The following is a 22630-nucleotide window of genomic DNA, read 5'->3' on the forward strand; positions in this document are numbered from 1 at the left end:
AGAGTAGACCTACGCATATTTGGGGTCCCTGTGTTCAGGATAGATAGGAGAAAATAATTAAGTGAAAATCTTTGTATTCATTATGCAAAATATATTTCACAATAGACAAACTATAACGGAATTATTTTCACATATTAGTCAAGTTGGCTATTCTTTGCGAAGGAAATCTTCACCACATTCACTAAGCTAAGTGAAAATTCCATTGCAAGGTGAACAACCTTTAGTTAACCAGCCCGTTTGAGTCCTCAGCCTAACTTTAGTTGCTGCATGGTCATTCCAGCTCAGAAATTCAGTATTAAAGCCAGGCAATTGGTATTTTTTTGCCATTACGGTAGATTATTTTTAACCATAGCTGTCCTTAATGCTGTTCTCTAAGCAGGTACTAATAACACAGGTATTAATAACCAATATTAAAAATACTGTAAATACCTAGGAATTTTAAAAAGAGCTCTCATTGGATGCAAGTCAGCCAATGGAGGATCACCATCACTAAGCTCTATGGCTGTAATTCCTAAAGACCAGACATCACAGCGTGCATCATATGTTGCATCTACTTGCTGCTCACATGCAATCACCTAGAAAAACAAGGCAAATATGGAAAAGTATTACGTGGGATTTTCTTAGACACATCAATAAATGCTTTACAATTAATACTTAAAGGCAAAGTCCACCTTTAAAAAAAAAATGATAGTAATAATAATAACAATAGTTGCACACTTCTTCATAAAAGAAAAAAATTTGCATTTATCATTGTTTTCATTGGAACCAGTAAAGCATTGTGGCCACAATCAGTGGATCGTAGATGCAATGCTCTGGCTCCTGCAGACTCTTCCTCCTCTCCATGTCTGTAGCTTGGTATAGACATTCAGTGACATGAACAGGAGGAAGAATGAATGGACTACAAGTGTAGTGATGTTACTCTCTCTCCATTCATGTCTATCAGTCTGCTCAGATCGGATGAAAACGAAGAACATTTTTTGTTCCTAAAGTAATATTAAAGTCAAATTGTTTTTAAATTTCAAATGTTGATGAATAAATGCTGCTTCTTGATGTCTAAAATTTTAGGGGTCTATTCACTAAGCTGCCGTAGGCAGCCGAGTGAACGACCAACCTGAAGCTGTTCGGCTATTCACTTCAGGCTGGTACGGCTGATTTCAGACGTATATCGGCTGAAATCAGCCTACATCGGGTGGCTTCGGGTCGGCCGAACATGCTCAGCATGTTCGGCCGACCCGAAGTGCAGAAGGAGTTCAACTCAGCTGATCCAACATCTAGATCGGCTGAGCCAAACCTCAGGCAGGCTACTCGCTGCTGTACAGCAGGCTACTCGCTGCTGTTCGGTCTATTCTTATGCCGAATAGCAGTGAGTGAATAGCCGAATGCCGCTCAGCGGCATTCAGCTTGGCTGTTCTGCTCGGTCCCTCTGTGGGGGACGCTGATCTCTCTGTAAGTGGCCGGAGCCAGCCGTGAGATGTCAGAAGCAGGCTGTCAGCCGGCCAATGGCAGAGAGATCAGCGTCCCTGGTTACAGCCCGTACAGCAGCCCTTCGGTTCTACTAAACCGCAGCGGTCCTGGGGCCGAAGCTAGCCGAAGGATCAGCCGAAGCTACGGCTAGATCCTTTGGCTGCTTCGTGAATAGGCCCCTTAGTTTCCTGCAGAATCAGCTGGTCCCTTAAGCACTGGTTCTACTATCGTGCGTAGGGTGGCTCCTTTCTCTTGCAGGGAGTATGTTAGTAAGCTGTGTGTGTCTCCACAAACACACAATAACACAAAATCACCTGCACTCCGTACAGCATACAGACCTTAACGGAAAGTTGGTGCTTGAAGTGACAAAACGGATTTCGCCGTTTCAGATAAAGTCCATAATAGAAGTCACCAGCACTCCATGATATGTGCAAGAAGTATAAGCACTTTTTATTAAATTGTCACATACGTCATACAGCCAACGTTTCGGGGCCAGGCAGGATCCCTCCTTCTGGGCGACAGGTGACTTCTATTATGGACTATCCTCAAACACACAAACACAGCAAGGCAAGTGATAACCCCTTCTCCCTGCTCCTCCTTACTCCTTCCTTCCTCTTTCCAACCTAATAGGTGGACGGCTGCTGGAGACTGCTCTGTTCCTTGTGATCTACTATGGGACAGGAAGTTTAGGGAAGCTGAGCTGAGTGAGTTGCAGCCAGCCATTTGGAAACATGATGGCTCTAATTGCTTGAGCAAAAATATAAAGAAATACTCTGCCAGGAAATATATATTTGTTTGATCTGGATTCATTACTGAAAAAAGTTTGAGAGTTAAATACTACTTTAATTTAGCTTATTTAAGCAGTTTTATAGCAGCGAGTGCGAACAACTCCCTGATTTCAGAAAGAGGAACTGAACAGAGAATCCACAAATACGCAGTCATATAACAGCAATGGATTAAAAACATGAAAGTCACAAATTACTTTATGAATTACATCAATAAAATGTGTGCTCACTGAAATACACTATAGTTTCCCTCTAAAGCTGAATTCCGGGATACGTAAATATTGTCCTCATACAAGATCCATGTGTATTCTTCCTGGAATCTTGGCAAGCTTTGTGTATTTCTTCCAGACAGTATTTGTGGATTCTCTGTTCAGTTCCTCTTTCTGAAATTAGGGAGTTGTTCACACCCGTTGCTGTAAAACTGCTAAAATCCTGTGTAAAACTTGGAGCTTCCTGTAATACAGACCGGTCACTGCTCTCTCTCTTCTTGTGCAGGGTGACTGGTCTTGTCTCCGCCCTCCCCCTGTTGGGCCCCTCCCACAGCTCTGCTCTCTGCACAGACTATGTACAGCACAGTGATGATGTCACTGCTGGTTTTACAAGGAAATAACTGGGGTTGCAAAGGCATTTGGTGCACACAGTGTGGATTTATAACCTTTGTGGCTATTGGCTATTTATATTAATGTTTTTGTGTCCGGAGTTTAACTTTAACCTATAAAACCGGCAAGTAAACTGGATTATTTGGGTCCATATTGAAACATAACAAAAAAAAAAGACAACCTCTGGTGCCATCCAGAATGGTGTTCCTACAGACGTGTTCCGATGGAGACGGGTGTTTGTCAGTTGGGCTGATACACCTGTATTATTTAAAACATATCCAATATTAGGGTCAGTTTTTAAGGTTTAAACACTTACTCTGTCACAGTGCAGTGTACAAAGGGTATGCAGAGTGCTTTAACTTTATATGTAGAAGAAATCAGCTTGAGGTCATCTTTATAAGATATTGCATTGATTTAAACCTAAACTTCAGGCAAACCACTAGATCAGGGGTGGGCAACTCAGGCCCGCCAGCTGTTGTGGAACTACAAGTCCCATGAGGCATTGCAAGACAGCCCCAGGCATGACTCCCAGAGGCAGACTCATGATGGGATTTGTCCACCCCAGTGGTAGATAAACAGATGAAATACATATATGGGAGCAGTTTTACCTCTCAAAAGATTTGTATTTTTGTACATCCAGTTCTGAGATTTTTCATAGCTCTGCCAAAGAGCTCAGCCCTGCCTGGCTGGCTGGCAGTCCCTCTCCCACTCTGAGCTCTGCTCTACAGGGACCAGAAGAGGCTGATACCAAGTCAAATTCAGGTACGTACATTGCTTGCACTAAAAATTCCATTTAACAATGTCTCAACGAATGCAGAGCTGCGATAATTTAATTGTTTCATATGCTTTAAAAATTGCTTATACTATGTAATTTGTTATTATATAAAACTGCTATGTGTACTTTGATATCCTGTATGTACAGAGGGGAAGGCACATTTCCTTATTACATGCTTAGGCTCTGCATTCTGCTTTTGCAGCGCTATAAAATGCTTGTGCATTGCTGCTCCTTATTTTACAATAGACGTCCTACAGATCAGCTGACTCCTTGATTAAAGTACATTTTTATGTGGTTGATATCTTACTTCAACAGAGAGGGACACAGTGAAAGTGCCGCTAAGAGCATCCTCTGTTTAATATACACAGCTGTATATCTGATACAATAACAAAAATATGGAAGAGCAAACCTGTAAAAATGCCATATAAAAAAATTAAACACTGCAATAATAGCAAAGTATACACTATAGGATCTATTTATAATGCTTTTCAACATTTATTCTGTGTAAAAAGGTGCAAAAACAAACCTTCTAAGATTTATTTTCTGTAGGTCAAATGTATGTAATGTAATACTGCATCTTGGCTACTAGATGGAGCTAAGGAAATATGGATTTATTTTCTATGCTCCTCAGCTCCATCTAGTGGCCATATTGTAGCATTACATCACAATACATTAGATCTGCAAATAAAATATATCTGAGAATGTTTGTTTTTGGGTCTGTTCACACAGAAATACTTGTGGGGTGAATGACTCTGTGAATTGGTTATAAATACATGGAATTTTTAGTTTCACCACAGCTGTGCCCAGGTTGCAAATAATAAAACTGGTGAAAGTCGTTTTTATCTTCTATAATCATTATTGTATCTACTTAGCATTTTTAAGTAGGAAATTACTATCGTAAATCTATTATTGTATATATAAAAAAAGTTGCCATACCAAAGTCCACCAGCTTGACACCTCCATCTGTAGTCAATAGAATATTGTTTCCCTTAACATCACGGTGAATTGTCTTATGGCTGTGCAAGTGTTGCAGTCCCTGCAGAACATTCATTTAATTCAGAAGAGAAAATGTTTTTTATGTTTGTATAATTTTTTCTGTTTAAAGGATAAGTGGCGTTTTAGATGAGAACCCCTCCACTGAATGGCCCATTCCGGACCTGACATCCCAGGCTTATCCCCCGAGAAACAGATGAAATGCACACTGCCTGGCCAACAAAAAGTCACACGCTCTAATACGCTGCTGGACCGCCTTTAGCTTTGATTACGGCACACATTCACCATTTCATTATTTTGATAATCTTAAGCAATGTCACATAATTTATTTCCATCCAGAGTTGTATTCATTTTTCACCAAGATCTTGTAGTGATGATGGGAGAGTAGGACCACTGCGTAAAGTCTTTTCTAGCACATCCCAAAGATTCTCATTGGGGTTAAGGTCTGGTTGTGGTGGCCAATCCATGTGTGATAATGTCGCCTCATGCTCCCTGATTCACTCTTTCACAATTTGTTCCTAATGAATCCTGACATTGTCAACTTGGAATATGCCCAATATGCCATCAGGGGAGATAAAATCCATTGATGGAAGAACCTGGTCATTCAGTATATGCAGGTAGACAGCTGAACCCATTTTTGGGGAAATTAGGTTGCTGAACCTGACCAACTGAACTAACCCCAGATCACAATACTGCGCGAAATCCAGGAATTGACTTTTATTTTTGGCCAAGCAGTGTATATAAACTGATTTACCTGCCAGAGGATTTGCAGTTCTATTGTGATCTCTGCCAGGATTGTCAGATCAGTGACCTCCTTGAAGACTATATTGAAGTATATAGTCTTCAATATAGTCTGGCCAAGAATCCTCCCAAGCCTGTGATTGAACAATGAAGGAGCAGCAGCTTACTGAGTAGGTCCTCACTCTGCTCTCTCCTACTGTGTTAGGCTGACATCAATGTACAGCTCAAAGCAGCCTGATCAGTGCATAGTGCTACCCCTGTCTGTCTTTTTGTGCAGAGAATTGCAAGATGCTGATGTCAGTGATTAAATTCAACATTCATGATAGCACCATGCAGATGTACATTTGTTTATTTTAAAGAAACATTTCTATTGTTGCATTTATAAAGTCCAAAATTTTATATATTTTCTGCAATACTTTATCTTTCATGAAATTAGCGTAACTTAATTTTACTTAACACAGACACAAAAAATCTCCAAATTTTCTGCAAAATATAAATGAAAATAGATAGATGAAACTGAGTCCAATAAATAAATACCATATATACATACACATTTCCCATAAGTGATGCTTATGCCCCTCATCGTCCTCATGTCCAGTGCAAGTCAATGGACTTGTATTACACGTGATGATGACAGTGGGGCTTAGACCACTGGAGCCCAAGGGACCAGCCTAGCAGCCAGGCAGGATTGAGGATCGGGTAAGTATATCTTTTTTTTCAGGCCTTAGACCAAAATGTGCAGTTAACCCTTGCAGTGCAGCGGTAGCCTCACTGCAAGGGTTCATTTTTTAACTGCCCGGAGTTCTGCTTTATGAGTACCCACTGTTCTCAATTAGCTATATTCCTGGCCAGAGTGGCCGGCAACTGACAGCTCTGATCCCGTAAGTGCTCCAAGCTCAGCCTTTCTAGGTTTATTGATAACAGGGAAGGTTAAGGAATGGTCATCATGAATTACTCCTGTGGCATAATACTTTGGTGGCACTAAAAGAGCAAAAGCCTGACTCCAACTGAAACATTTTATATTTAATTTTGGGAAGACCAAAGAAAGGTTAGACGCTCTGTGAGGACAGGAAATTATGGATATCTCTATGCAGCTAAAGACGGACTGACCCTGTCATGGTTCTGTCAATGTAGCACAGGCTCTGGGCAAGCATCAAAGCAAACAATACTAAGGTATGGGGTGATATTGAGGGTAATTCTGCTGAGACCAGGCCCAATGTGTTTGAGGGATCTTACCTAAAGTGCACTTATCCTTAAGAAATTCACTGAATAAGTGCAGCACAAAAGATAACATGGCTTTCATTTTTGAATCCAGGGCATAGTTTCTTTGATTCGGAGACCAGAATAGGATATGCTATTAAATATGAGAGTTTCTTTATACGGATATACAGTAAATAAGTACTATAAAGGGTCTGTGAAGGATCTCATGTATCCAGGTCATGGTATACCTGGCAGTAGTTGGTAACATTCCATAGACTTGTTCTATATTTGTGAAGTGAGAGAGGTAAAAATAACGGGGTGGTTTCACAAACTTTCCCACCCCCCATCTTGGACAATCAACAATTGTCTTGACACATTCCATGTTAATTGGATAAGGTGACTGAGTTATGCTGGGCACACACCTTACAACCATCGCAAGACTTTTGTCTTGCGATGGTTGTAAGGTACTTAAAAAAAATATGATCTGCCTATCTTGGACAGGCAGATCGTACTTGCGATGATCGCAAGCCGCGCCCCCTGAGGGCCCGTCCGGCTTTTATCTTACGGCCCGTCCGGCTTTTATCTTACGAACATGCTACACACCCGCCGAACATCGTACGATGCCCGGCGGGTTTTCGAACATGTTTGTAAGTTAAAAGTCGTGCAACCTTACAGTAGTAGAGGTCGCACGGCTTCCACACACCTTACGATAATCGTACGATCGCGGGATTTCCGGCGATTATCGTACCATTATCGTAAGGTGTGTGGGCACCCTTACTTATATGCAAATAAATGCTTGGGTATGTTACTGACACTCATTAGAGTTAAGGAAGCTGTGCAGCGCAAACAACCGGTCCTCAACATTACAGAACAAGTCCAGTTTAAGCTGAACGGGTACCCACTATTCTTATTTTGGTATATTCCTGGCCAGAGTGGCCGTCAACTGACAACTCTGATATTCCGTAAGTGCTCCAAGCTCAGCCTTTGTAGGTTTCTTGATAACAGGGGAGATCAAAAAATGGGCATCATGAATGGCGCCATTGACATCTCAGGCTCCTACTGGAGCCCATTATTCCTGCGGCATAATATTTTAGTGGCAATAAAAGAGCAAAAGCCTGATTCCATCTGAAACATTTTTTTATTTCATTGAATGTAATTAACTACTACTAGCTAAAGTAGGGTATGAACGTTTAGAGTTTAGAACAAACAAAATCGATTTTGGAACATTCATTCAATAGCTGATGGGGTCAAATCAATGATCGATTTCGACCGCAGTGATGAAACAATTTGAAGGAGCACGCGGTAAATGTTTCTCGATGTGATCAATTTCTAACAGTGAATGTAGTTTTCGTTCAGGAAACTCCATTAATTCCAAAACCAAATGTTACATGAACATGAAAATCAAACGAAATTTCGAAAGACAATCGCCAAGTCTCTGATGGCAATATCGAACGTTCCAACAGGATTTTTCGGATGAACGTTCCTTCATAAATCTACCCGTGTATATCATATATTAGGTACAGTAAATAGGCTCACCTTTTTTATACTACGGAGCTGACATTGTGGAGGAATAATATTGTAGCTATAATGCTAGCAAAGGCACAAATGATCTGATTCTAATATGGTTTTATATGAAAAATCAATTATAAGAAGAATGCACATTGAGGACGTCACAATGGGGTTTATTGGAAACCTACTGAATACAACCAAATCACAATACCAAGTAGGAGTGGGAAGAGGCATAAACAGGGGAGAAATTTACCCCATGAGCAGAGTCTCACCATAAGAGCTTCGTGTAGGATGTATGCAATGATGGTTTCATTCATTCTTTCACCTCTTTTCAGGAGCCCTTTGGCCAAATCAGTGACAGATCCACCATTGCACAACTGCAAGAGAGCAATCAAAAATTATTATTGATTTCTATAACACCATCATGATCTCCAGTGACAATGCACACATTAACTGTTGCCAGTAAGAGTAAATAATACAGAAATATAAACAAAAATAAGAATACAAGTACAAATACAAGATATGTGTCCAAAAACACAACAGTCACCAGCACTCCCTCTTGAATAAAAGGCTGATCTTTACCATAACCTGATTTAATTGAAGTAAGGGGGGACAAACAAGAGGTAATGGAACCTATAGTGGTTTAGGAAGTAGTGGTGAATGGATAACGGTGAAGTATACATAAGGCCAGGTTACATCCTTGTATGCAGATATGTATTAAAAACTGAACTCTGTCCATGCCTTCAGTCTGGCACAGTTGCACAGGCTCCCCTACTATACTGAAAATGCTTAGTCTGGTTTCACTGCACACTGTGAGCTTCCCACAGCATGCATTAGAAAATGCAGCAAGTCAGATGGAGCCCACCTCATTTACTGGCTGGGGGACATCCTGCATTCATTGAATTTCATGTCTTTCAATTATGGAGGCTCAGCCTCACATGTGGACATTACCTAGAACAGTCTGTATGCAGGTGAAGCCAGCTTAGGAATGCCCACTTCTCTAGACTGACATTCACCCATCAAGGTGTTTTGATATTTACATAACTCCTCCCAAAAGTCAGCCCACTGCTTGCCTAAAGGACCATTCACACCACATCCAGATTACCTCCAGACCAGACTGTTTCCAGACCCAAAATAGCTATGGTATTTCTGGCCTCTGTTCCCACCAGCGCAGTCCGTTCCGGACCAGACCAGAAAAATACTGCTTGTCCTATTTTGTCTAGTCTGGAATGCACTGGAAGGCATCAAAACGCATCAAAAATGCATGTAACGCAGTGGAACGCACCTGTAAGACCATTTTATGCTATAAATATATTATATAATTTATTTTTTATTCCAATCGGGGCAAAATCTCGGCAAAGTTGCAGCAAAAATGCAATGCACTATGTTGCAGATCTGGTCCAGATCTGGTCCGGAAAATGGTGTGAACCCAGCCTAAGGTCATCCCACATACCCCCCGATTCATGGTATACCCCAAACTAGAGACCTAGGCAACCTTTGCACTCCAGCTGTTGTCCCGTGAGGCGTTGCAAGGGTGTGACAGCCACAAGCATAACATAGTCAAACATAGGCATGATGGGACTGGTAATTTTACCATAGCTGGAGTGCCACGGTTGCCTACCCCTACCTTATTTCAACAGGTGACAGACAGGGAGCTGTGGCCTATGCTGGGCAATGCCCCAGGCCTCCATCAAACTAGCAGTTCTGTATTCCCAGATGGCTTTAGGGTTTGTGTTTAGTGTGATAAAGTTAGAAATAACAAAATTTGTGTCCGATACTAACCTCCAAAACCAGCCACAACTGATCCCCAGTTTTTATGTCTTTCTTAAAATACATTCCAAAGAACTTGACAACATTTGGGTGATCAGACAGAGCCTTCAGTATGTTATATTCTGCTTCAATCTCTTCATCAGTATCTTCCTGTGAACAAAAATATCAATTAGCCATTAAAGGAAATCTTAAAAAAATCTTTTGAACTCTTTTCAATATTTCCCTTCCTCAAATTCCTAACATCACTTTATTGTATTATTTCATGCAATAAGATTGACCTACAATTGTCCTTATTTTAGGTCACAGCTGTCATAATGGCCAGTGAAACAAGTTAAAAGGTATGTAAAACCCCAAAAAGGAACTTCTCTTTCTACCTTTCAATCTGTTAGTATACCTTTGACAGTGTTTTGTTATATCTCTTTGATAAGTGGGTGATACTTTCTCCCATTCTCTGGAATACTCGTATCGGTATCGGTGCAGATACCGAGTATTTACTCGTACTCGCCCATATGCTCCTGATGCCTATCCCGATTCTGGAACTTCCGGTATCAGGAAGCCAGGCGGCGAGTAATTACACGCTGCCCACCTTCCTGATTGGCCTGGAAGCCAGCTCCTTGTCACCAGGAAGCTTGGAGTTGGCTTCCTGGCCAATCAAGAAGTTCGGGGTCAGGTAATGACTCGCCCTCTGGCTTCCTGATTGGCCAGAAAGCTGGCTCCATGCTCCCTCATCACCTGGTGACGAAGGAGCATGGAGTCGGCTTCCTGGCCAATCAGGAAGCCGGAGGGCGAGTCATTACCTGCCCCCCAGCTTCTTGATTGGTCGGGAAGCTGGCCAATCAGGAAGCCAGGCGGCGAGTCATTACCACCCCCAGCTTCCTAATTGTCCAGAAAGCCGGCTCCATACTTCCTTGTCAAATGGTGATGAGGGAGCATGGCGACAGGTTCCTATGTAATCGGGAAGCAAGGCGGCGAGTTATTACATGCTACGTGGCTTCCTTAATGGGACCTCCCGTATTTGAATTTGGTATCGGCGAGTACCGAAAAAAATATATCAGTACTCGTGCTTGATACTGAAAAACCAGTATGGATGCATCCCTTCTTCCATCAGCTCATCCCTCACATGTATTACCTTTTGTACCACTTACCCCTCTTACTAGATTGTAAGTTGTCACGAGCAGGGCCCTCCTAACCCTATTGTACTGAAATTGTATTGTAACTGTACTGTCTCCCTCCATTTTGTAAAGTGCTGTGCAAACTGTTAGCGCTATATAAATCCTGTGTAATAATAATGTGTAAAAAATACCTGTTGATCTTGTCAGAAATTCAGAGCTCTCTTGTGTCCTGTGCATTCTGCAATGTTATCTCAACATGTCTTATCCTCCTGCTCCTCTGCTTACCTCTATAGAACCCCCACCTCCCTAATGGAGATGAGTAGAGGGGGAAGTGTCCTGTATCCTTAGCACACTTCCTATGGTAGAGTGACAAGTCTGCTTCTTTACATATATAGTACAATGAGTGTTGTCACCCTAAAGACAGGAAATGTGTCATGGCAGGATCACCAGCTTAAAATAAAGCCTTAAAAAAAAAAAAAAAACTAATGCAGCTATCATATCTAAGAACTGGCTAGATGCAATATATTACATTTCTGTTCTCGGGTTTAGATAAAACAATTCATTATTGCAAACATAACACGTTGCATATCTCTAGCTACAACATAAAAATATACAGTATGATGCAAAAAAGCCTAAAACTGCAAATATTTAAGCACATTGAACCGGTTTTATGAATTAACATTTCCCCACAGAAATGGTATTCTAGAAATGACAGCTATGAAAGCAGAAAATGAGGATCAAAGGAGGTGGAACTACAGATAACGCATCTTCAAACCAGTGGCTGGGAGGAAGGATGCATCATCTACAATAAATAGAACTCCTTCCCCCTGGATACATTATTGCTACATATCTTCTCTTAGTTGTGATGCAGTACTGCCTATAATGGATTATAATAAAAAGCAAAATGGGAAGCTGCCCCATGCTCCAGACTCAAGGGGGGCCCAAGCGGATGTGAAAAAATGTTCTTACTTCCTCATAGTAATTTCAATTTTGCAAATCTTTAGACTTTTTTCAGAATTTGATCAGAAAATGCAAACTTTGAAATACCCTCTATGAAGGTTTCCTTTGATCAAATGATCATACACATGACTAAGGTAGAACAGATGTCCCTTCAAGACTGCTATGACCACCCAAACCTCCCTCCAACTCCCCCCAAACAAACCAGACCACACTTCCAATCGAGTTAAATGGCCATAGGAACCTTTTATTATACAATTAATACAATTATAAATTCAACATAAGAAGGTATTTGAAGGCCACAATATTAAATAGACCACAGACACATCAATATCTAAATTTCCTGTCCATTACAATTAATTGAGGACACCATACCAAGACATGGTACCAAGACAGGTCCCCAAACATTACCCACCAGCACTTATTTTGGCCTCCTTCAAAGACCCCACACCGCCAACACTGCTATGACACTTAAATGACAACAACTAACAAATCAAACAGGGTGGGTGGGCAGGACCACTGCCTTGGGTGGGTGGGCAGGACCACTGCCTTAATGTCAAAACCCCTATTTTCCCCTTAGTTCATTGTCTCTCTTATTCACCTGGCCATGTAAGCCCTCCGCCTAATTTTTGTATTGTTTTTTTACATTTTTATTTTCACCTGGTGATCCTGCAAATAACACCACACTTCCTGTACAAGATTGGCAATGCTCACTCACCAAACAGTATAAGCCTAAGGACAACAGAAACTGAACAAGACTACAGTAACACCCCCTTATTTTCCATAACATAGAGTATAGGGGTTCCGTAGTCCTCAAATATTGATAACAATGTAACAGATAAAAATGCAGCAGAGGCAGAGAGCACAGGAGGTTACAGGTTGGCAAGTTACCTGTTCAAAACCAATTTTTTAAGCTGAACACCAGCTACAGAAATGTATGTATACAGTACTTACATTGATCCAGTATAGCACATTGTAAGTTATGTATTAATGAACCCTGGAAGGGCCATGGAAATCATGTAATACCCTGTAGTGGCCGCAGCTACTACAGTGTCTTACAGCCATCTTCCAGGTCCAGGAACAGCTGCTGTGGTGAGTGACTTCCCCTCTGCTCTTAAAACACAGGGGGTCGATTGCTCTGCAGAGCGACCATTCAGAGAACGCCTAGTATTTTTAATAATTAATACTAGGTGTTCTCTGATTGGATGAGGAGCAAAGTCATGGCACTGCCCTCTGTCCAATCAGATAATGGCTAGTATTAATTGTTAAAAAAATACTAGGCATTCACTGAATGGCCACTGTGCCAAACGAGCAACCCCCCTGTGTTTTCAGAGCAGAAGGGAAGTAACTCACCACAGTGGCTGTTCCTGGACTCAGCAGATGACTGTAAGACAGTGTAGTAGATGCAGCTATTACAGTGTTTCACAGGATCCCCGTTCCCTGCCCTGCCCTATATATTGGGCAGCACAGTGGCTTAGTAGTTAGCACTTCTGCCTTGCAACACTGAGGTCCACGGTTTGAATCCTGGCCAGGGCACTATTTGCATGTTCTCCCTGTGTTTTTGTGGGTTTATACCGGGAGCTCTGGTTTCCCCATACTCCAAAGACATGGTTGTAGGTTAATTGGCCCTAGTGTGTAAGTATGCATGTGAGATAGGGACCTTAGATTGTAAGTTTCTTGAGGGCAGGGCAGGGGCATCCCGAGGCTGGGTGACCACGCGCATGCACGATGACGTCTTTGCGCATTCACGACCAATTGATTGATGCCTGACGGCGGCCATCTTAGTTCTGGACGTCGGCAGAGAGAGGAGAGACGTTCACCCTCTCCTGACACTGTCGGGCTCTCGGTCCATGACTGAGTGGCCGACTTTTTAGAGAGGGGTGACACCAAAATAACTGTGAATCATTTTGGTGTCACCCCTCCAATGGTGACACCCGGGTGCGGGCCGCACCCCCCGTGCCCCCCTTGTGACGCCACTGGGGCAGAGACTCATGTGACTGCACTGTGCTTAAAGTGCTGTGTAAATTGTTGGCACTATATAAATACCTGTTATAAATGAAAGTTTTCAAATATAACAAAATGCTTTTTTATTTACCAGGCCAAGAGGGACCACATAAGAGAATTTCAAAGTTGGGCTTGCAGGATCTGGGATCGGGTACGTTACCACAGGAGTGTATGGTGAAGGTATACTGACCATTTAACCATGAAACTACTGCCACTGAAACAATAAACACCCAGCTCCTTCCACCTAACAGCAGCAGGATAGCAAGAGATCCCCCATAAAATCTGAAATGATTTATATTTTTAATTTACATATTCATTCAATAAACAGCAAACTCATATTCCCAAAACATTTCATACAATTTCAACATAATTACAATACAATAAATGGCAGAATATTTTACAGCCAATCCCTGTTTCCCCCCCCCCGAGGCTACAAATCAGTTAATATTTGTGTTCTGCTTGAACCAGCAAACCGTTAGATGAAGTTTAAAGGGCAAATGTCCATCAAACTCTCCCTTTTGTTTGGTTTCACTCTTTTGGGGCTCGGAATGAGGCAGGAAAAAAATATATAAATAAATAAACAGAATTTTTCTATTACCTTTCATAATGAAAAATCCTTTGTCAGTAAATACTTTTCACTGCCGAGATCAATACGTCCCAGTTTTATCTGCTTGAAATGTTCCAAATATATAAAGGTCTGCCGGGCTCTGTAGGATGTTGTCTGCTCTGCCAGCACACTGTATTTTGTACAATTAGACTGGCATTTTTTTTTTTACATTTATTGCTGACAGAATGTTCTTTGAAATAAGTTTTATATGGTGAATTAACCCGGGACGTGAAGAACTTTAGGAGGTGTAAGAAGGTCAGTTCAGTGATGTGTTTTTGCAGAAATATACAAATTAAGTGCATAAGCCTTCAGAAGACTACATTTTACCTTTCACTTAGCTGCAAACTGAAATCTGATTGGTCGTCATGAGTTATATACATTATTGATATTTAAATACACTATAGGAAAGATGGAAAGCGCACCAGCATCATGTGACACCTTCATAAAAACGTTATTATATAATACCATAGACTGGTACTCTTAAGTCCCCGTTCACATCGTGGTGTATTTGGCGTATTTGGTGTATTTCTTGTGCGTAAAATTTGTGTCGATGGAAAAAGTACATGAGCTTTTTTTTGCGCAGATCAGTGCGATTTGTCCCCATAGACCAGTGGCATCACAAGGGGGGTGTCACCATTGGAGGGGTGACACCAAAATGACTGACAGTCACTTTGGTGTCACCCCCCTCTGAAAATTCGGGCGCTCGGTCATGGACTCGGTCAGTATCAGGAGCGAGAGGAGGGGACCCGGCGGGATAAGGTATGCTGCCCGGTCCCCTCCTCTCTCTTCTGATACTGACCGAGTCCATGACTGACTGTCCCCTCCTCTCTCTGCCGGCGTCCATCACCAATAGGAAACGCTTTTCGTGCAAGTTTTATGCGTGTTTCCCATGTATATCAATATGTCACAATCTTGTCACAAAAACACGCGACTTAAAGTGACATTAAACCCTCAGATTTTGTAACCTAAAACAATACTGTAATGTGTGCCTTACTGTAATCCATGGTTGTTTCCCTTCTCTTTGCTGCTCTTCCTTTTAAATCTGTATCTGCTCTCATGCTCTGCAGAACTTCTGTTTTGCAGAAGACTGCCTTGCCTCAGGAATGGATACACGGTGTCTGTGTATCCGTTTGTATGGGTTTGTAATCTGAGCCAGCACTACAGGAAGAGGCCCTGAGCTGAAAAGGGAAGTTCTGCAGAGCATGAGAAGACATGAGGATTTAAAAGGAAGAGCAGCAAAGAGAAGGGAAACAACCATGGATTTCAGTAAGGCACACATTACAGTATTGTTTTATGTTAAAAAATCTGAGGGTTTAATGTCACTTTAATAAACACGACAAACGCACCTAAAAACCGCGCTTAATCTGCACTGAAACACTTTTGCCTAGGTGTGAATGAAGCCTTATAAACTTGTCTAGATAGGCCTGGAGCAAAGACATAAAGAATAGGTGCAAGGCCTACATGATAGGGTAAACAGGGAGCCGAAAGGGTTAAAAGGTTTGTCTTTTGTTTTAAGGAGGTGACTTACCCTATTGGTTGAGGATATATTCTAGGGTGGGGTTTCTATGGGCTGAGGAGGCAAAGAGTTTTCTTCATCAGTTGAGGTATGACAACACGACAAGTGAACTTCCCGCCCACTCTTTGAAGGTGGTAAATTTGGTGCTGGTTGGAGTGTTTTTGGGAGGATCCATCTCTGGTATGGAGTCCTTGATTCATCATGGTCAACTGGAGTGCACCTAGAATTCTTCAGATGGGGTTGGTCTCTGCAATTCTCTCTCTCCAAATGTGTCTATTTGGTTATTGGTGGGTAAGGTATTCTGGTGAGATTGGGGAATGGTGGGGGGTAGCAGGATCCTAGAGGGTGGACTGGGACATATGTTCCACCCTTGTCATGTCAAATACATGGGCAGCACAGTGATTTAGTGGTTAGCCCTTCTGCCTTGCAACCCTGGAGGTCCCGATCGAATCCTGGGCAAGACACTATCTTCATGGAGTATCTTCATGTTCTCCATAAGCTTGCATGGTTATACTTCAGTTTCCTTCTACACTCCAATGACATTCTGGTAGATTAATTGGCTCCTGCATAAATTGGCCCTAGTGTGTGGTGCAGTGGCGTAACAACCGGGGGTGCAGCAGGGGCGCGGGCCCCGGGCGAAAAGTGAAGGGGGGGCGCCGGCCGAAAATGGCACTTTCGGCTAAATGCCGAAAGTGACATTTTCCTGCAGTTTTGCCGGCGCGCCCGTGATTCCTTTCATCCCCGCTGGGACACAGAGCAGTGCCCAGCAGGGATGAAAGGAATCAGAGAGAAAATGACAGCCGGCCGAGCGCTGCGGGACGAGCGCTGTGAGCGGCCGGTGTCTTTCCTCCCACACCGCTCGGCCGCCTATCACAGTGCAGCAGAGCGGTGTGGGGGCGGAGACAGCCAGCGCTGTCACAGGAGGCTGGGCTCTCCTCTTGCAGCCTCCTATGACAGTGTGTGTCAGAGAGGAGAACGGGTACAAGCACTCAGTGATCAGTGATCGCTGAGTGTTTGTACATAATTGAGGACCTGGTATGTATACTATATCCTCAATTATGAATGAATGGGAGTGATCTACATCTCCTCCTGTTCATTCATAATTGTAGTTATAGTAAACATACCATGTTATCAATGAACAGGAACACTCATAAAGGATTCCTGTTCATTGATAACAGGGGACACAGAAAAAGAGATTGAGGACTCTGTGTCCTCAATCTCTTTTTCTATTTTTAAAGGGAAATATCAGGGGTCTGTTTAGACCCCCAATATTTCCCCGAAGCCCCTAAAAGTAAAGTAAAAAATAAAAATATTTAATAAAAAATTAATGAATAAATAAAAATTGATTTAAAAAAAATGAAAAAGTTTCAAAAAAAATAAAATATTAAAATTTGAAAAATTAAAATAAAAACATGTGTGTGTGGGGGGGGAGGTGCAGGGTACAGTTCCAGTGGTTGTTTATATAATGGGGGAGGGGGCGGAAAAAAAATTCTGCCCCGGGCGCCCAGAACTCTGATTACGCCACTGGTGTGGTGTGTGTGTATATGCACGTGAGATGGGAACCTTGGATTGTAAGCTTCTGATGTAAATGTACAGTATTGTAAATTGTCAGGGCTATATACAGTAAAGATCTATAATAATCAAAAGCATCTGGGAAGAGATGCCGTGACCCTCTGTGCTTAGAAATGCCTGTAACTGATACTGTTTAGACAGCATGCAGCCACTGTCCCTTGCCTAGTTCCTAGGGGGGACCCATGTCAAGAGTTTGAAGAAAGGCATAAGTCCATCAAGCTCAACCTAGAACTCATATCTTTTATGAAGAGAATCTACCCTAAAATCCGGTCAACAGTAACTCAATGCTGATGCACTTCCTGTCTATCCTATAGCATTTCTGAAGATTGCCAGTCTAGAGGAAGCAGGAGAGCTGTGGATACAGTGTATGAGATAGACCAGTGTCATGTGCATACTTTACCTCTATCACAGCCACAACAGTGGATACAGACAAGTCAAAGATACTGGTCTTGTTCAGTTTCAAGGGTGGACCCATGTCATCACATATACACAGGGCCGTCTTTAATATTGATTGGACCCTGGGCAAACAATTCCTTGGGCCCCCTGCCCACTACCTGCCATGCCCGTGAACCCTAGATGCCTCGTGTGCAGGGCTGATGCAAGGTTTTTTCCTACACAGGCAAAGGTGCTTCCACCCCCCTGTGCCCTCAGACAGCTGCCTATGCAGCCTTGTGCTAATGCCGGCCCTCTCTAGATTGCCCCAAAGCCTCCCAGAATACATGACATATTGCAGGTAACTGGGGACATCATTCCTGCCTAGGCAAGAAAGGCATAAGTGCAGTCTGTATTCCATGTTAAAAAAAACAACAACCTGTATTTTCTATTTCAAGCAAGGGGGGCACTATACTATAAAGAAAAAAGTATTTTGGGTTTACTGTAAGTAAATATGTCAGCACACACTTGTAATTGGTTAGATTTACAGTTCCAGTGATTATGGTGATACCTGGTGTGAGGCTCCGGAGAGTGAACACAGCAGGGGTTGCAGCTCATGGCACATTGAGGGCTCCAAGCAGGCCCCAGGCAACACAGTGAGTACGGAGAGCCAGGGGCGGGGCTGAGTGGATAGTGGGCGGAGCCCGAAGTCCCGTCCATGCTGCTGCATGTAGCCTGGCACCGACGCCGTGTACACAGACAGGAGGCTGGTCCGGTGTAAGTCCCCATTCCTACACAGGTGAGGTTGCCAGCCCTGTATCTTTTGCAGGCTCAAGGGGCAGCTGCTTTGGGCCCCACAACAAGGACTAGGCCCTGGGCAACTGCCCATTTTGCCCTGCGTTAAAGACGGCCCTGCATATACAGATGGTCTGCCCTTAAAACCAGTCAATGGTAACACAATGCTAGTGAACTTTGTGTATATCCTATAGTATTTCTGAAGATTCCCAGTCTGGATGAAGCACCAAAACCATTGTTACCATATATTAGATAGATCAGTGTCATGTGCATACCTTACCTATATTTTTAGCTACAACATTGGACACAGATAAGGCAAAGATACTGGAAGCCATAAGAAGAATAGACATTGGCTATGACTCACCCTGGATCAAAGATGGTCCATGTTTGTCACACAGTATGTGCAACTCCTGGCCAAATACAGGCAAAACCGTTCACTTGAAACCTATAATGACTGCATACGCAAGCTAACTAAAGTGTATACTGATACAACATATCACAAAGTATATTTGCATATGCTGGGGTGCAATCATGCTATTCAATAACAATATACAACATTTTCATATTTATGTAGCAACAGTTCCAGAGTATACAGACCTATTTCCATGAATCCCGGCGGCGATGGTATTTACAACGTATATACAAATACACAAACACACGCAGCATGCACATTTCAGGTTTCTGAGTCATGAAGGCGCTCCTTGAGCCTTGAGTAAGAATAAGCAACAATGAGCTTCTCCTATTTGTTACCTTTTGGTCTTGTAAATATACCATTGAAAGAGATTAGTTTTATCTATGTGTTAAGTGCAAACACATACCTGTTGATCCTACCAGAAATATTAGTTATTAACTTCCTGTGTTCTCTGCCTGTGCTGTTCCCTTTTGCAACTTGGTAGCCCAAACACACCACTCTGGACCAACCCAAAGACCCAGATATGGTCTTACAGTAGTTCCACTGCACACACTTGAACTGTCACACTATGGGGTCTGAAGAAGGGGGACATTAATCCTCCAAGCTGGATCATTTTATTGATTATCAATAAGATTTGACTCCAAATTACTAACCTGTATGAGTCTTTACACAAGGCACTTCTTATTGCACAGAAGCTACCTGTGCTGCCCTCTTACCAGTTACATAACCAGCTCTCTTTGAGAACTACAGAACTACACCCCTCTATGTTTTGAAGAAGAAGGGGAGGTGTTCTGTATTCCTTTTCTTGGGTAACAACACTGTTTCTCCATAGATACAACATGGCAAGCGTGTGCTGTCGCTTTAGGACAAGAATTGTGTTGCTGGCAGGATTACAAGGTGTAAATAAAGGGGAAAAAACAGCAAACAATTAATGTAGTTGGACTGGTAAGCTGTAATATATTACATTTTTGTTCTTGGGTGCAGATACGCTTTATGATCATTCAATGCTCACAGCTGACTGGCGTTGGTTTTGTTCCAATGTTAATGTCATTATTTGCTGTTATAATGGTATAAATATGATAAAAATGGTACAATGGCATACATATGTGGTTTTAATAACCCTAATAAAGCCGTGAGATTGCCCATTTCAACATAATTTTCCGGTCTTTACTGGGCAAGACCAACTTTGACTAGTGTGTTATTTCTTGTTCATGCCTATGCAGTTCAGCAACCAGAGAAACAACAAAAAAAGACACAAAGAAAACTTATAAGGGGCATGATGATAGAACCCCTAGTGGACATTTAAATGCAGTGTGCAGACCGCTAATTAACAAGGTTGTTCCGTTCAACCAATAAGAAATCAGATTTTCGATGTCTATCTGGCTAAAAGCTGAATTCTGTTACTGAATGATATTATTGTACATCAATACATGACATATAATAAGCATCTATAAAAGTAATAAAACTTACATGAAATGGATCCAGGATTTTCACAGCAGCCTTGCTCCCATTTTCCTTATTCATCACTTTAAACACCTTACCGTATGTTCCCTTTCCAATCGTTTCCACGATTTCCCAAGTGTCAGACGGGTCAGGAAATGCATCAAATGCAAATGACTTTCCGCGTAATGAAAACATTTTCCACACATCACCCTGAAAAAAAGGAAGCATGCTGTAAACTCACGCAGGATGACCATGGTTCTCCTCTCATTAGTTCAAATGTCAGTAATGTATGACTCATTGGGGTTCATTTACTAAGTACAGAATAAAGTGGAGCGGTGTTCACTTCAATCATTCAGTTATGTGCAAAGCAACTATATTTTTTTAAAGTGAAAGTGGAAGCATTTCTTTTATCTGTTATATTTTATCTTTATTATTTTACAAATCTCATCTCAAAAAATCACCCAAACTGTCTTCTTCACTCCTCCCAAGACCTCCTGCGCTCTGGCAGCCTTGTCAACTCCACCCATGCTCACCTCTAGGACTCCTCCGGAGCCTCTCCCATCCCCTGGAGCGCCCTACCCCAACCAGTCTGGCTATGTCCTTCCACCTTTAAGCAATCTCTGAAAATGCTTCTAAAGCTCAGGTGTGAGCAGGGGCCGTAGAAATGAATGGAATTCCTTGTCTTGAGTGTTTTGCCGTGCTTACCTTTGAGTGACAAAAAGCCTAGGAGTGAAAGGAGACTATATGTGACTAAATGTGTAACTGTGGCCACGCTGTGGACATTCAAGTATTTCCATAATCTTAGCAAGAAGTAAATGTGCTTTAAAAGAAGTCCTCACTGACCTTTGTAGCTGCACACACTGAGGAGCAACTAACTCTCAAAGTTCACAGTAGAAGCACTGAAGTACTTCCTTTTATTTACTCAGCAACTCAGCTCATCCCACTCCCCCTTCCCAGAGCTATAACTCAGTGTTTCCATTAGAGATTTGAAGGCTGGAAGGTTGCAGAGTCACTGCTGGGAGATGGAGTAGGAAGAGCTGCTGGGAGGGGGGAGCAGGAGTAGCTAAGCTGCTAAGTCACGGCTGGCAGAGGAAAGAGGGGGAGCTGATAAGAAAATTTGAAGGACTTCTTTACTACCGCTGTGAACTTTGAGTAAGAATTGCTCCACAGTGCCTGCAGCAACAGACATCAGTGGGGGAATTGTTTCAAAATTAATTTACTACTCGTTAAGTATATGTGAATACTTGAATGTCAACAGACAAGCCAAAGTTTCACATTAAAGCAAAACTGTTCTTAACCCTTGCAGTGGGGCTACATCTGCACTGCAAGGGTTATGTGCTAATTTTTGTCTAGATGCTAAAAAAAAGTTGTTACTCACCCGCACCATGGAGCCAGCTGGCTGCTACTCCAGTCCATGAAGCCTGTCACATCCCTAAATTGCAGCAATGGTATGTCTCTCGGCGTTCTCACGTTCTATACACTGTGTATAGAAAGTGATGACTCAAGGATCTCTAGACCGCTGCAGTGGAGGGGGAGAGGGGGTGGAAGAACCGGTCTACGAGCAAGCCGGTGTTCTATCAAAAGCTCCAACTCATCGAGATCTCCAACTACCTCACTTCCGGTGCTCAGAAAGACTGGAGCTCTGTACAGTTGCGGTGCGCATGCGTGCATAGCGTTTTTTAGAATACTCGTCGAGTTTGCCACCTGCTGAATATTGTTAAAATGCAACTGTACAGAGCTCCGTCAGTCTTCGTGTTTTGCAGTCTAACGTCGTCTGTTCAAAATCTCCAACTTGCAAATACACGGCAGTGAGTTAGTTGGAGATGTCGACGAGTTGGAGCTTTCGATAGAACACAATCACTGATGATCGGGTAAAGTATAACCTTTTCTTAGCATCTAGACAAAAATGAGCACTTGACCCTTGCAGTGCGGGGATAGCCCCACTGCAATGGTTGAGAACCGTATTGCCTGGAGTTCTGCTTTAAGTTTAAACCAAAAAGAGGT

General features: G+C 42.4%; 1 protein-coding gene across 1 annotated transcript in view; it reads right to left on the bottom strand.

The window, feature by feature from the left end:
- The window catches only part of MYO3A (myosin IIIA), a gene marked incomplete at its 3' end in the record, with an annotated part of 88784 nt that extends 67963 nt beyond the window's left edge, over window positions 1–20821 (bottom strand). Inside the window, exons 1-6 of the mRNA XM_018557949.1 lie at window positions 20654–20821; window positions 9849–9986; window positions 8339–8443; window positions 4560–4659; window positions 3030–3106; window positions 430–575 (exon numbers count right to left, since the gene is read on the bottom strand). Coding sequence (XP_018413451.1) covers window positions 430–575; window positions 3030–3106; window positions 4560–4659; window positions 8339–8443; window positions 9849–9986; window positions 20654–20821 — 734 coding nt within the window. The remainder of the gene's footprint in view (window positions 1–429; window positions 576–3029; window positions 3107–4559; window positions 4660–8338; window positions 8444–9848; window positions 9987–20653) is intronic.
- Window positions 20822–22630: the final 1809 nt, after the last annotated feature.

The sequence above is a fragment of the Nanorana parkeri genome, unplaced genomic scaffold (genome assembly GCF_000935625.1).
Source record: "Nanorana parkeri isolate BGI_ZX_2015 unplaced genomic scaffold, ASM93562v1 scaffold313, whole genome shotgun sequence".
In the NCBI taxonomy this organism is placed as follows: Eukaryota; Metazoa; Chordata; class Amphibia; order Anura; family Dicroglossidae; genus Nanorana; species Nanorana parkeri.